General features: G+C 37.8%; 1 protein-coding gene across 1 annotated transcript; it reads left to right on the top strand.

Moving 5' to 3' along the window:
- Positions 1-1,044: 1,044 nt before the first annotated feature.
- Positions 1,045-14,417, top strand: LOC102054000 (putative short-chain dehydrogenase/reductase family 42E member 2). Its single transcript, XM_005442495.3, has 11 exons — positions 1,045-1,275; positions 3,886-3,981; positions 4,760-4,820; positions 6,696-6,814; positions 8,339-8,414; positions 9,600-9,682; positions 10,218-10,355; positions 11,620-11,685; positions 12,515-12,578; positions 12,940-13,013; positions 14,206-14,417. Exons 1-11 carry the CDS (start codon positions 1,045-1,047, stop codon positions 14,407-14,409), a joined length of 1,212 nt encoding a protein of 403 aa, XP_005442552.1. The 3' UTR covers positions 14,410-14,417.
- Positions 14,418-15,876: the final 1,459 nt, after the last annotated feature.

Below are 15,876 nucleotides of genomic sequence, written 5' to 3'. Positions count from 1 at the left end.
TGGGTCTATATTCCAACATTAGACTGACGGGTGCCCAGTTTGGCTCTCACAGTACAGTGACTTAATTTGACTGATTTCAGACGTATTTATTCTGGATTTCTATTTGGGGACATAAGAGCCTAGATCCTAATGTGCAAAGGCCATGCAAGGAATCAGGACAACAGGGGCTGTCCATGTGGGAAAATTAACTGGACTAGTTTCTCAGAGTATATTGTGACCTGGAATACCAGTCATTTTAATTGCAGAATATGGGTGAACTTCTAAAAAGAATGATTATTATAGAATAAACTCATTTTTAATACAGAACAAAGTGTACAGATGGGCAACTCCTGTGGAATTCCTTATCACAGAATATTCTAATTAGTTTTCCCAAGTAGATGAACCCAGAGGGCAGAGGGCTTATCTCTTCTGTTCTTTGTCAATTTAGCTGTATATGAATGCCCTGATAGAACGATATGGACAAAAGTTAGTAAGAACTGAACAGAAAACTAAATATATTTAGTGTGTAACCAGAAAACTTTAAAATGGCAACAGATTCTTACTATTACTGAAGAAGTGTGACCCAAATGTGAAATAGTGTGGAATATGAAAGTAGAATCAAGCCTTTCTTATATTCCTTAGCTTATGTGTTTTTTTCCTGACTAGTAAGCTAATATCTGTTTGGCATTAATGTATCGGAAGCCAGTGAGTTTTCAAGGATAAAATGTTTGATGTACAAAGCATTGAAAAATGTAATCATACCCGTTAAGTTCAGGTAATTATAAAGTCTCTAAAATCCTGTAATTTCTCTTCATTTCTATACAATAAGAAACTTGTGGGTATGAGGAAAAGACTAAATCTTGAAATATAGAAATATTCAGACTCGTTACTCATTGTACATAGAAAACTCATCACCAAAATTATGAATGTATACATTTAAAACATGTTAAGATACTAAAAATATAGTGAAGTCACAAAAGGAGCATCGTAACATTAAAGTTACTGCAATTACCCAGATCTGAGAGATGCAGGAATTTTCAGGAGCTCTTCTGTCTTGCAGTCGTGATGCAAGAAGGATCCACAGAAGAGCTCCACAGCAGCCAACCTTGTGAAAGCAAACTAAACGAGCATGCTGGACTACTGGTTGACAGAAGCAGGAAGACAGTGGTGACAGGAGGTGGAGGCTACCTGGGATACAATCTGGGATGTGCTCTTGTAAGGTCAGGAATTGCTGTGGTTCTGTTTGATGTACGGAAACCTAAATGGGCAATTCCAAATGGAGCAGATTTTGTCAAGGTATGTTGAAATTCCATGTTTAACAGCAGTGAAATAAAGTTTTACTACTTTTATGCATGTTAGTGAGGCTTCCTCTTAGGGATTTTTGATAAAAGCCTTTACTGAAAAGCCTTTAAGGACAATAAGAAGTCATGGTAGAAGGTCCTCACACGCATAACTGATTAAGAGGTAGCAAACAGAGTGCAAGTGATGAGTTCCCTCAGTGTCACCAGTGAAGTTCTGGAGTCCTGTGTTGGGAGGTGCTTTTCAGCACATTCGTAGCTCACCTAGGTGAAGGAGTGAACAGTGAAGTGACAAAGTTTCCTGCTCAGGGAAATCCTTTTGAGTAAAAAGGTGAGAGCAAGACAGGACAATCAAAGTGACCACAAATTTAGAATGTCTGCCATGCAGAGAATGATGGAGAAAACAAAGACCTTCCAGTCCTTGGGAGCAGGAGAGCTCTACGTGTGGCATTGAGGCAGGTAGGGATTCACTGCTCATTGCCATTTGCAGGACAGGAAGGAAGGGCCATCAGGTGAAATGAGGAGGAGTCAGTTCAGTACAAATAAAAAGACGTTTTTTCATGCAGTGGATAAAAGGCGTGTACAAAGCCTCACCAAAAATGTACTTCCATTGGAGATTACTAAATAGGTAAGCTGCATGCGGCTCAAGAGATCCTCTGGATGAAAGTACTCGGAGACTGGACAAGTATTCTGGGGGAAAGTGTCACATACACCTGCCCTGTTCATGCTCTTCCCAGGGTACCCATTTATGAATACTGATTCCTTTTGATTCTTAACAATTCAAGGAATCTATTATGTCTGCAAAAGGGGGAGCAAAAGAGACCTCAAATTTTTAATGGTTCACAGCCATCTACGGAGGACAGCACCCCCCGCTGCTCCCTGATGTGAGGGGCACCAGCTCCTTACAGCTGCTTCACCCACTCAGTTCCGGGGCTCTGGGTGCACAGGGGCACGCTAGCACTTTCTGCACGCTCCTGTTATCTTGCACAAGTTCTAGCTAGACGTGGCTATCGTTCAGCTGATCTTGTCTGAGCATTCAGTGTAAGAACTCTTTGACACCACCACTAGATCTAGGAAGTTGAGGGCAAAGCTGAAGGTGATCACGGGATCTTTGTCCCAGGGGCTATCGAGGTGATGCCAGATCTTCTCCTGGCTACATCACCACATGGGACAGGCAGTAAGGGAGGCAAAGGGCGTGCATAATACTGCTCTGCATGGCTGTGCAGTGGGCAGAATACCAGATCAAGCAGATCTTTAATCTGACCCAGGATGTTTATTCTTAAGTTCAACTTGATAAACAGATTTTACAGAATATGGAAGAGAGAGATAAAGAATTATGGAGGAACCATTCAAAACCCATAAGCTTGATTTGTTAATGATATAAACCCACATAATCTGATTTATGTTGGTGGATTGATGGCAATTTACGTCTTCTAAAGGAGACTCATGAGATCTGACAAATGATCTTCTGTGAACAGGTTTTTTGTAATTCAATTTAAAAAGAATAAATATTACAAAGCATGGGTGAGTTACCTAGAAAATGGAACTAAGGAGTCCTAGTAAATAAAGTAATGTCACTTCAGAGATCTGAGTGACATTGATCAGTGATTTGGAGATCGCTAATATCATTTATACTGGTTAGTAATTTTAGCATTTGATTGAAGGTAAAAGTGTAAGGCAGCCATATTTGTGAAATACTTTGACAGCCTCAGAAGAAAAAAGTTGAGAGTTAACGACTGATAAGATTACCTCCTAATATTATCTCCAGCCATTTCCTTTGTGATTATTCTATCAATTTCAGTAAATTAAATATATAATATTTAGAAATACCATATTTCTGAAAAGAAAGGTATTATATTTTTATTGATATCTGTATGCATGTGGAGTATTATTCATATAGTTTTAGCTGGTATACAAAAATGCGATAAAATATTCTAAGCACAGCATAGGATTTGATACTAGATATAATGTGTGTGTGTTTTTAATAAAGAACAACATTCAGCAGTATACAGCATTTCATATAATGTGATCACAATACACTAATGTATACTAATACAGTATTAAATGCATATAGTGTTTACTTTTTTTGTTTTAATCTTGTACAAAACTGTAATTAAATTTACCATAAAGTGCACCTAAAATAAAGCTTAGATGTGCAATCTGGCAAATGTCTTTTTGCCCAAGTCAGATCTTAAGGGGATAACAGAAAAGGGATTCTCTTATTTGGTGATTCCATGGCAAACAGCTGAACCCTTCCTGCCGTGCTTTGTTGTCCCTGGGGCTTGACTCTCCAGCCTTCAAGCATATGCTGCTCCCATTCAAGCCAAACAAGTTTTGCCAGCCTGCAGGCTGCAGGACTAAGTGTGAAAATACGCATTATAATTGAAGCCAACAAGAGTCATTATTTGTTTTGCAACAAAATACTGACAAAATTCTTAGTCGTGGATTTTTCTCCAAATTTATAATGTTTTATATAATGTTAGCTAAGTATTGTGAAAAACAGATCAGAATTATTTTAGGTTTTCTTAATAGCTATAGTTAATACTAATTCTATAGAGAATGTAATGAGCTCTACCAGTCAAAAATCCATTATTTTCTCATTTTACAGGGTGATGTGAGGGATTATGATGCAGTGTTCCAAGCATGTGATGGGGCTGACTGTGTTTTTCACGTGGCTGCATGTGGAATGTCAGGATTAGAACAAGCAAGTACAATTTTCATAACGTTTCTTTTGTTATTCTTGTGAAAGCAAAAATTTATATGCATGTAGCAAAGAATGTAATTACATTATATTTATGTCAGACAGAAGTTATTCATAAAAGTCCAATCATCCATACGGGCAACAAGGGAGGTATTTGTTAAACAATAAATGTCAAAACATGAGACTAATGTACCACACAATATACTCTAGAAAAATGAGATCATAGATTTGAGATCTTGGATAAGAAGGCATATCATTTTTCTCTAGCCTGAAAAAGTGTGACAGTATTGCTCTGGAACTAATGTTGATGCATTTTCTTCTTGTGAACTCATAGTTGTGAGGAAACAGACCAGCAACTCCATATAGTTATGCTAAATAACAGTAAATTCACAGAGAGTATTATCAAAAAAGTAACGAAACGACTAATTTATTTCTAGGAACGGGACAGGTTGCCACTGGAACAAGAATTTGTGAAAGCTTTCAGGGAGCATAACCCTGGCCTGTTATTCCTGTTTCTATATCATGGATTATCTGGGGCGTGACAAAAAATTGAAGCATTATAATTTCCTTTAAGATGCATTTTATCTTTCATTTTTCAGCTTTATTTATTCATACACTGAACAATACAATGAACATGAGAACTACTAGAAATCACTGTATGTCAGAGGACAGAGAATTCTAACACGTGTCACAAAAAGACCACAGCTGTTCTAGATCTGGCAGTTGTATTGTGAATGTGACTTGTTCAATTAATTAGATATTCTGCAAACTCTATTTCTAGCTTCAAAAGAAAGATCAGATTGAATCCATAAATGTCGGAGGCACAAAAATAATAATTGATGGTATGTACCTAGTTTTTTTTTTCTTTGCGTCTGATCCAAACCATGAATTAAAAAAAATGTCTATTTGGATGTTTCCTCTGTTGATTTGGCTATAAAACGAGGCTCTTCTCTCCCTCCTGTCGGAGTATGATGTAAAACTAGGTGTACAGGTCCCGTTCAAACTGGTAGATTTGCCGCTGGTTTGAACTGGGGATAGGTTTTCACCCAGGACCTCATTCCTTGGCAGACCATCTTAAACTCTCCTCCATGTACTGGTTATCTTTTTCTCTTTACTCTGTGTAATAGAGAAGTGTTGTCCTTTTTCCTCATAGAAATAACATGAGAGATACCATAGTGTTTGTTGTGTTGTAAACATTTGATAACAGGATCCATAGATGTGCTAAGTATATTTAACTATTATTTTATCACATTAATATAAAAAATTTTCTATCCTTTCTGATCATCTGTCTGAATGTGATCCCTTTTTATTATATACTGATTTTTAACTACTGTCTCTGGAAAGTGTTAGTAGATTTCTTTCTGTATGAAAGAATGTCCAGAAAGAACATTTCGAAATGTATTGTAAATACCAAAGCTACTTTCTCTTTGCTTTTCCCTGAAAAACCAAATGGCAAGAAAATCAAAGAGAAAAATGGTAGAATCCATTTTTATTTAGGTACATTTTCATGCTGCCTGTGGGTTATTACTGGAAAAAGCAGAAATAATGAGAGTGAAATGGTATGCAAGTAAAACTCTAAATGAGTTAGAGGGAAGAGGTTGCCGCATATTCCCTTCTTCTTAGCCCAACCTCTGAACCCACAGAAACAGGTTCCCAACAAAGCAAGAATCTGGGAGGAGCATGAACCTGTTAATTTACATTTTAATAATAGATTTTTTTATTGTATTTTGTCCCAGATATTTACAATGCAGTAATTACATTCATTATTTTCAAAATGAAAAGCAAATGAGCCAACTGGACTGACTGCTCTGTAGATTCTAAAAATTCCTGACTTCGAATATTAATTCACTTAAAACTTTAAAAGTATTGTTAAATCAAAAGAAAATTTATGCTATTAAAGTTTGCAATGACATATATGCAGCAGAATTTAGACATAGTAACTTAAGACCCAACTGGAATCCATATGAAGACTTTGTTCGGTAAATAATATTAATTTTGTTTGTATTTAAGGTACTGCTGGTTGGTTATATGCTAACGGCATGTTTTCTGCTAACATGTCATTTGTCACTTATGAACAGACTGAGACGTATGCATTTTTGTCATACGCCAGAGAGAGCTAGCACATTTTCTTAGGTGACTTTACTTACCTGCACAGGCATGCATGAAACTGGTGCAAGAAGCCGTTCTGCTTACTGCTCGCTGCAGAAATAAGGGCAAAAATAACAGTCCACGGACAGGCTGCTCTCTGCAGTACTACCCGTATGGAAAGAAGCAGGGAGTTTTCAGTGCTACTGATCACAAGAAATGGTCTTACTTATTTTATTCGATTTGTAAAATGAATGTAAAATGTAAAATTCAGAAATGTTTCTGAAGTAAAGGAGGAATTTTTTCCCCCTCGCCAAGATAATTCCTCTGTCCAGCCGATTACCACAATCCAGTGGTGATATGACAGTTGCAGGTACCTAATCATAAAACACATGGTGACCACAATATGTAATATTTACATAACAGATATTTGGGATGAAAAATTCCAGCTGAATGAAAGATAATATTATATTGAAAGATACTGTTATATTAAATAAGTTAATGTTAAAATTAAAATATTACTTTTTCTATAAGTGTAATGTTTGTTTTCAAAAAGAGAAGCTGCCAGTTTATGTGTTGTTTCTTTCTCTCTGTTTTTGTTTTAAAATAATTTATTTTGTATGCCATTGTAGTCTGCAAACAAAGAAATATCCCTAGACTGATATATACCAGCACGGTGAATGTGGTATTTGGAGGGAATCCGATTGAAGAAGGAGATGAAGAAACGGTGCCATATTTTCCACTGGAAAAGGTACGTTGTTCGTGTGATGGCGTGGCACTTACTGTGCTCTAAAGGACAGGTTATGTGAAGGCTGTTCTGAGAGCAGAAGCTGTTTTACTGTAGATCACATCAATTCCATTAAATTATTCTTCATTAATGGAAACTGACCCATGATCAGTGAAGAAATACTCAAATAATGCCTTTAATCTGCTATAACTAGACAGATGTGAGGTGACAAAACGTCTATAAATGCCTAAGAAAAGTGGAATATGACATTTAACAAGAATATTTTAAAAGGAAGGGCTTTCAGGGGAACTTCTGCTGTGTAAATACTGAATATTGAAGCCCCTGTGAGCTTTTTAATTGAAAAATATTGTTAACTATCAAATTCTAAGTCTTTATCTCACACATTTTTGCTTCTTTGAATTTCCCAAACCTTGCTTTCTTGCTGCAGGCCAGGCAGTAGTTACAGTCACCTCAGGGCTGCTCTGAAATACCATTTCCTTCTTTACTGTGATCATTTAGGAAATATTTTCTAGCTGCAATCTGAAGTCAGTGCATTCTGGCCACTCTTCCCACTTGTTCTTTCCTGCTCCCAGCGCACCACTTGCAGTTAAAAGCTGTAATTTTAGAACGTACACTTTGCGTCCAGGAATCCTAAATAGGACTGACTACTACCTTGTTGGTGCCTCCTGAGACACTTAGTTGGATACGTCAGTTTGTGCACAGCCTGCACAGCACCTCAGACTTCTGAGAAAGCATTTCAGGAATTTGCAATTAATTGGATGTGTCTGAGCCCTAATCATACATTTTCTGTAATGGTGATCATGTCAGAGGTAGGTGGGGCATGGAGGGAGGTGGAGCAGGTGGATTAAGCCACCTAAGAGTAGAAAAAATGTCCACGGTGGGATTTTTAGGTATAGCTTTTCAGTATAAAGTATGGCAGTACAGAACTCAATAGATACGTAAATAGCCTCACGTGGATAAGTAATCACTAAACCAGCATGTACTAACTGTGCCCAGAATCCTGTTGTTTAAATACACCTGGGTGCCATTTTAAAAGTTGATTTATTTATAACTTTTAATAACTATTTATTTATAACTTCCCAAATAGCTTCAACAAGAAATGGAAACGTTTTTAGGAAAGCCTAAATTTCTAATTTCATATTTAACTTACTGTTTTAAAAAACTTTTTTTCCAATTAGAAATTGAATGTTTTTTCTCAAAATGATTTTATCTGACACATCAGAACATTTGGCTTGCTATTAATTTTTTCAGTACATCCAGTACAAAAAGTGAGTTAAGTAAATACTAGTGGACTTAAATTCACTCTGAAGCTGAGCTTGTGCAACTAAAATATAGGTCTCATAAGTTTCTTTGACATAAATAAAGTATGTATTTCCTAAATCTTGTCATTATTTCTCGTTTGGTTTTACTCGGCTGATGTCTACAAGCTGGCTAGATTTAAATGTTATCAGACATAAACAGTAAGTTTGCCTTTACAGATGCAATAATGTGGTTAAAATGTTGATCATATTCTGCCTTTCTTTATAGCAATTTAATCATTATTCTAGAACAAAGGCAATTGCAGACCAAATGGTTCTTGCTGCTAATGGAACTTTACTCAAAGGTACATATAAAACATTTGGGGTTTTCCTGTCATTAGTAGTGTTAAAGGGTATTCCATTCTCTGGTTACTCAGTTTCAATAAATAGTATACTTTAACTAAAATAAGGATTTATTTTGTTTGTTTCTACTCCTCCCTTTGGTGGATGATCAATTTTTTTATGTGTATACCCAGACAGATATGAGATTATATGCAGACAATAGATAGGAGAATTCAGAAAGTTTAACCTTACTTGTTCAAATCATCTTAGAAGTTTACCAATGTTACAATAGATACAGGATTTGTGCTTTTATTCTCCATTCAGTCTATCACTTTGAGCTTCTCTGATAACACCAATCTCTAAGCACTGTCCAATAGGTCATTCTCCTAACCCCCAAAGGCTTGCAGGTGTCTGGCAAGAATAATTGCAGTTTCTTAAACAGATTTGGCAACGTCAGGGTCATGTTAACTTCTAAAGTCACACACGCATGAACAGCTGTGTGTAAAAACCTGTCTGTACTTGACAAGGGAAATACTTTGCTTTTTCATACATATTTTGCTATTCCTACTGATCTCTCTGAACTGAAAAGTTGGCAAGCATAAATTAGGAGGGGATTCAATTTTAGCATCCTTAACTACTGAGCAAATGCCTACCACCTAACTTGCCAACGTAAAAGGTGTAATTGTGCCTTTTCTCAGGAGTCAGAGGAGCCTGCGTACTGATCACATGTAAAGCTTAAAGCATTCATTTTGAAAGCCTCTGTTTAAGAGACCTCTTCCATTCCTTTGTGATGCCATTGAGCTGCAAGCAAGCAAGGTATCTAAATATACAAATTGAATTATCTTCCAGTACTGCATGTGTCTAGAATGATGGACAAATATGTACATTATAAACTTTTATCTATAATAAATAGCAAAACTCGGTCAAGCAGGAGGCTTATCTGTAGGACAGCTTGGTTTGTCCTGTCCCTGTTCAAACTCTTCTGTGGTCAGAGGGATTCAGTTTTTCAGACTGCAAAGATCTGAAAAGTAGGTCTTTCACTACTATTGAATTCAGTTTTTTCCAGAAATGAAAACAAGTTACTAGGAAACTGAATCACATAGAATGGTCAGACTGATCCTTTACTTTCACAGTGTAAAATTCAGACAGTATACGTTGTCTGCTGATATCAAAGCTATCTGAAAATCCCATTTTGTTCTCTCTCCAAGGAGGGGATAAGCTCCATACCTGCGTGCTTCGTCCACCAGGCATATATGGACCAGAAGAGCCGCGCCACCTGCCACGAGTAGCCGTATGTGTTATGTAGTCAGCTGTGGAGAACACTACAAGTAGTTGTAAGGGCATAACAAAAGTGGAAGTACCTTGATTACAGTTTTTAACAATTCCTCCAGGATTTTTTTTTTTTGTTGTGAAAGCTTGGTGACAGGTCATATGATGCAAGATATAGCATGACGTGAGCATTGCAGAAATGGCAAGGATCAAGCTGTACTTCTAAGTGAAAAGAAAAAAATGCAAGGTTGAAACGCCATGGTAGAAAGCTTGCATTCCTGATCATTTAATGGAAATATTGTCTTTTAAATGTGCACTTTAGTTTCAGCCAAACATGATAATGTCACCATATTTTTACCACTGCTTATCAGTGCAACAGCACTTGATTTATAAAAGCATTGACTAGTCAGGTGGGTTTTTGTTTCTTGTGACACATTTCTTGTGTTATAATTGTACACAAATACAGCAAATTAAGTATTCAGGCTGAGCCAAAATGACTACATTATACTGTTTAATAAAGAAATAATGTATTTATTTCATGTTTTTTGTTTCTACAGCTAAATATCCAGCGGAGACTATTTAACTTCAAGTTCGGGAATCACAAAGTTCAGATGAACTGGGTTCACATAGGCAACCTAGTACAAGCTCACTTACTAGCTGCTGAGGCTCTCACCTCTGAGAAGGGCTATGTAGCTGTAAGTAAACAATAGAAACATTGTGTCCCAGTAGCTTTAGCTCTCCAATAGGTTTAGGTTTTGGTGCTTTTAGATCAAAAGTTCTCTGAAAGGTTGTGTGCTAAATCCTCAGAAATGGTGTATGGCTCTACAAGCACATAGACAGTGCAAATGCAAATAAATTCTGCTAATATTTTGATGTTATTTTTTTCTCTTGAAAATATTTCATTTCCTGTTTGATTGGAGGAAATAGAATTTTTAACCGGGTTAATTTCACCATCATACAAATCTATAGATTCTGCTATTCTTTTGAAAATAGATTCTGATTCTAGATGCATAAAGTTCCGAGCAACCAATTTAGGCATTCCAGTTTAATTTTCAGGGTTGAAAATTCCAAAATGAGATGTACAAAACGAATGGACAATTTTAAAAGGTTTTTCTTTTTCTTCTACTGGTCATAATTGCAACAACAATTTTAGGACTGTGAAGCATTAGAGAACCGATAGCATTGCAGCAGCTGCTACATTCAAAGCTCCCAAAGGCTCCAGCTTCATTTGTATTGGTAGGAACATATAGATAGCAGGTACAGATATATCTGAACATCCCTCCATGGGCTGTCAACTAGTTAAGAGCTTGGAAGCTGTGCAGCTGTTTTAGAATGACATAATGCACATACTCCCAGGGTCTGCTTGGGTGCTCAGGTGTTCATAGCGCTCACAGTTGGATGGGCTCCTCACCCACAGCACAGCTGTCAAGGAAATATTGCCTGCACATTTAGAAGGCTGGAAGAAGATAGACTGGAAGCCAGAAGTGGATTCAGGCACTGTGACGTGTCCCACGGAATGTAGATACTGAAATTGGTTTAATCAGAAAATTATCCAGAGTTGGAACTTGACCTCAAAAAGCTGTGTGTATTAAATGCTGTCAGCGGTGTTACTTCTGTTGGTCTCATGAAGGTAATTCCGTCCCCTGCACATCACCAAGAACTTAACACTCTGACAGTTGGGCTACTACATGGTGAAATCAAGCTCTGATCTACGTTACACCATGGTTAATCGTAATTAGCTCTACTACCCCCACGGGGTTACCCAAAAGCATGAGGCATGTTTGAGATCACAGTGGAGCCCAGTGAAGGTGGGTTGCTGATCTGATCTGTGTGCATTCACCGTCTGCACGCTGGTGTGTTACTCACAAAGTCAAGCAAGATATGTAAGTATGAGAGAGAAAGAAAATGCCTTCCTATGCATACTGGTTTTCTAATTGTGTTTCTTTGCTTCTTTAACAGAGTGGTCAGGCGTATTACATACATGATGGTGAAAACGTCATATTTTCTGAATGGATAGTCCCTTTAGTATGTATTGCACGTACATTTAGCTCTAATGTACCATATGGGCCCTATTCATATCGTTAACTAAATGAAGTCTGGTGCACATTAATTACTCAATTATTTAACATTCAAATGAGTCCTGTCCTCCCTGCATACCTCAAAGTTCCGCTGGCTTTAAGGGAAGTTTTGGATATGCATAACTGTGAGTTTGGCCCTTCTTGTTCTGACAGAATTCAGAGGGGTACAGAACCTGTCACAGTGTAAAGCAAGCTTACTGTGCGCAGGAAGTCCTGCTGTTAGCATCTGGCAGGCCTTTTATAACCATTGCTTATTTCTTTGTTCTGCCATCAACTGCAGCACAAAAGGGAAGGCCATTTAGAATCGTTTGTTAAAAGCTAAAAAGAGGCAACATTATATTTTCATAAATATCAGTCCGGGATTTCAGCAGCATGCTAAAGTTTTGATCCTGCCATGCCAACACAGAAAAGTCTTCCAGGAAAATTACTGCAGTAGAGTGATGTGCTTGTATCTAAATATAGTTAAGTGTATTATATATATATATATATATATATAACATTAAGTATTCCAGCCTCGGTCACTTGCTACTTGGAAACAGCAAAATAGCAATGTTTCCCCTTCACCATCCAATTCCATTTGAAGGGCAGGAGGTGGGCACCAGAGAATGAGAAGTGGGCTTTAGTTGTAATTCTTGCTACCAGTACCGATAGGAAGATTAGCTGGAAAAAAGTTTAGATATGTGTTTTATAAACATTCTTTTTTCTGTTTTCATGCTTCATTGACACCCTCAATTTGGTATAAATTCTCTTATTCTTTCCTTTTATACCCCTTCCAGTTTGAAAAATTAGGCTACAGGAAACCCTGGATACATATTCCTGTTCTCCTGGTTCATATAGCAGGTAAAGATAACAAAATACATACTTAATTATCGTGATATTTATTTTTTTGTTTTCTTATTCCTATAAAGCTACATAATAGTTTTATTAATGCAGGGACCCAAAATGTAGGAATTGTATAACTTAACATTATTCTGATCAATAATAACTGCTTATGCCATTTGGCATTAATTATACCAGATCAAGTTTAAAGACTATTCATATACTGAGTCTGTGGTGTACTTTATAAATTAAATGCTGCCTTCTAGCACCTTAATTGCATCCTCTGGTAGGATCAGTAGGAATCACAGGATGTGCAATGTCAGCATTGTCTCAGTTTATTGTTATCCAGCTGTGTCTCATTAAGTAACTTTCTGTTTCACAGCCACTGTGATGGAGTATCTGCACCTGATACTAAAGCCAGTTTTTAGCTTTACACCTTTCTTGACGAGGAATGAGGTAAATATATAAAAAAATGTTTGTGTATTTCTGCCTAAAACTCTCATGAAGTATGTGGTACACCCTTTGGATGCAGACAGGATTGTCTGCATTAGAGCTCTGTTTTTCTGTTCAGGGCTTACACAGCCGTCTTGTAGCCTGATTTTTCCGTGCCATCCTGGCCACCCCTTATAAAATTGTCAGAAAATAATCCTTCCTTGAGGATTAGATGATCCAGAAGAAACACCCTAGAGGCGTACGACAGAGCAACTGATGTGGAGCTGGCACAGAGACGAAAATGGGCACTACATTGTTGTTTCCAGCAGGCTGTCCTATGTTGTGGAACTACTTGTTAAAGGAAGGTGGTCCAAAAGTACAGAGCAAGAGTCTCGGGTCAAAGTGCTGCCAGTTATCATAACACCAGGCTAACCAATAATTAGAAAACCCACTAAAAATAATTCTACATTGGAATGAAAAGCCAATTTTCTGCAAAAAGTCCCCCAGCTTCTGGACAAATTAATTTTGATCTAACATGTTTTGTACAATATTATAATTTATAATATAAGACAAAATTCTTTAAATTATCATCTAGTCTCTTACTGTGTTGCAGCATGTGACATACTGGGACACTGAAGGGACTGAATGGACCTCATTAACTTATGCTGTAGCTTTTCACTTATTGCACAATTTATCTTTTTTTATACTTAGTTCTACATCTGAAGCAGAAATCATTGAGACTATGCAACTTAAGCACTTTCACAGGTACCATGCATTCAGAGGTGGAGGAGGTAACTCTCCAAAGTGCATGTTTCCCACTCCTTAGTGCGTTTCTGCAAAGCTGAGAGGCCACGCTGCTGTCCTCCAGTACACTGACCCAGTCCCATTGCGCATTTCTCTGCACAGAAGCGCCAGTCTGAGGAAAGCGTGCTGCTCTGTTGCATGGGATTTCCTTTGTTCTTTATCTCACATGCACAAGTGAGAAATGAGTGTCCTAAACTCCTGCACCCCATCCGCTGAGCTTTGGCTCTTCACCTGTCAGCTGCATCAACTCATTCTGTTAGCTCTGGACAGAATTCAGCTCCAAAATGTATACATTTTTGCATGCCTATATTAATGTTTTTAATTCCATTGTAATATCTTTGATGTATTTTCATCCAAGTTCTAGAAAATCAGATACTGAAGTCACTTTCGTAACTGTCCTTTTGGATTTTAGGTGTGGAACGTGACTGTAACTCACACTTTCCGGATAGACAAAGCACGAAGTCAGCTTGGTTACAAACCAAAGAAATTCTCATTCGCTGATTCCGTGGATCATTACCTTAAAACAAGACCTACTTGCCAAGAAGATCACATGTCCCTTAAAATGGTGCTTGCTTTTGGCTTTTTGTTAAGTTTGATCATTCTTTCTTTCTTCTAATATCAAATAACTACCCACCTGTTCCAGAAAACCTGATTTTATTTCCAAGTATTAATGATCTGGTCACAGTAGGTTCCTCAGTCACTGTGGACTTTATTATTATTACAATGACATCTCTCCGATCTCACTCAAAACAAAACAACAAAAAAATGAGTAAAAACACATCAGGGAATGTTTCCAAAGAACAATGCAGTGTCACAAAATCAAAGGAGTTCACTGCTAATGGGTGCAAGAATGGATCTTCGTTAATTGATTGCTTCCTGCTGAGAATGTTTCTAAAGATGATAACTCAGGAGGGTAAGAAATTGGAAGCAGAGGAACCACTGCAGGACTGCAGTGCTGTAACAAGTACAGTAGCTCCGATGAAGAAAAAGTTGACTAAACAACTCCTCTGATGAAGCCACGTGCTACAGCTGCTGCATGTTAGCATGAGAACGATGAAGACCTGGGAAATAGCACCAAAAATATGAAAAGTAGATGTTTATAAATAACAGGTGATGAGAGGACGGAAAAAATATTTATGTAAAATATTTTTATTGTTCAAAAGCTTTGTAAAAATGTAATAAATAACATTATGTGCATTTGTAAATCAAATTATATCCTTTCAATGCAATAATAAATAATAACAGAACCAAATGCTGGTTTTAAGGAGCCTGTGGGAAGGGGGGAGGGAGGAGGGCACGTAATAAGACCTTGGAGTTCAGCAAGCTGTTACTGCTGCCTTGCCTTGTAACTGCAGCTAGCCACGATCCCGTGCTGCACTGGCACGCTCTGTGCTTTCAGTGAATTGCCATCTCAGGGGGAGCAGGCAAGCCCAGCACCGAGACCTGAGTGAGGATCCAGCCTCTCTCTCTTCTCTCTTCTTAAGGCTTACTTGCATTGCTTCTTGGGTGGATTGTGCTACATGAGCTACACGTGTGAGTGCACTACAGGTACACATACTACCTGTAGCCCAGAGAAATTTTCATGAGGTTACCTGTTGCAAGGATGTTCTCAGGGAGCAGCTTTGCTCCCAGCAGGGAGCAGCTGCTCCCTCTCTTGCATCCCACATGGATCAGGAGAGCTGCACTTCGCAGGGTGGGCCACAGAAGAGTGACGGAAAAGCTCTGCTATCTTATTAGTTCCACTCTGTTGTGGTTTTATTGCCTTTGTGTCAGCATTTTACAGGATTTTTGAGACCAGTAGGTTTATGGAGCCTCTCTCATTGTATCTTTACATTTACAGAGTACGTGGGTAACAGCAAGCCTACAAGAATAAAGCATTCTAACTGAATGACAATACACCGTGACAGGAAAATGTGCGAGCAACCACAATTACCACTGCAGCTTCTGTGAGCAAAGATTTGGTTTACTCTATTTTTTTTTTCTTTAAACAGACAGTTCTGTGTGCAGCAAAAGCACTAAAGCCTGGTCTCTGTCATATTTATATGTGGAGATTGTCCTGGTCTGTACGAGTGCAGCTCACCCT

The sequence above is a fragment of the Falco cherrug genome, chromosome 4 (assembly GCF_023634085.1).
Source record: "Falco cherrug isolate bFalChe1 chromosome 4, bFalChe1.pri, whole genome shotgun sequence".
Taxonomy (NCBI): domain Eukaryota; kingdom Metazoa; phylum Chordata; class Aves; order Falconiformes; family Falconidae; genus Falco; species Falco cherrug.
Note: the sequence above shows the minus strand (reverse complement) of the source record. Positions and strands in the feature narration are given on the sequence as shown.

Excerpts from the sequence above, each read along its gene's own strand:
- LOC102054000 (XM_005442495.3), top strand. The coding sequence starts at position 1,045 with ATGCAAGAAGGATCCACAGAAGAGCTCCACAGCAGCCAACCTTGTGAA. Across the intron at positions 10,356-11,619 it reads CTGAGAAGGGCTATGTAGCT|AGTGGTCAGGCGTATTACAT; the intron begins GTAAGTAAACAA and ends CTTCTTTAACAG. Across the intron at positions 12,579-12,939 it reads TCTCCTGGTTCATATAGCAG|CCACTGTGATGGAGTATCTG; the intron begins GTAAAGATAACA and ends TCTGTTTCACAG.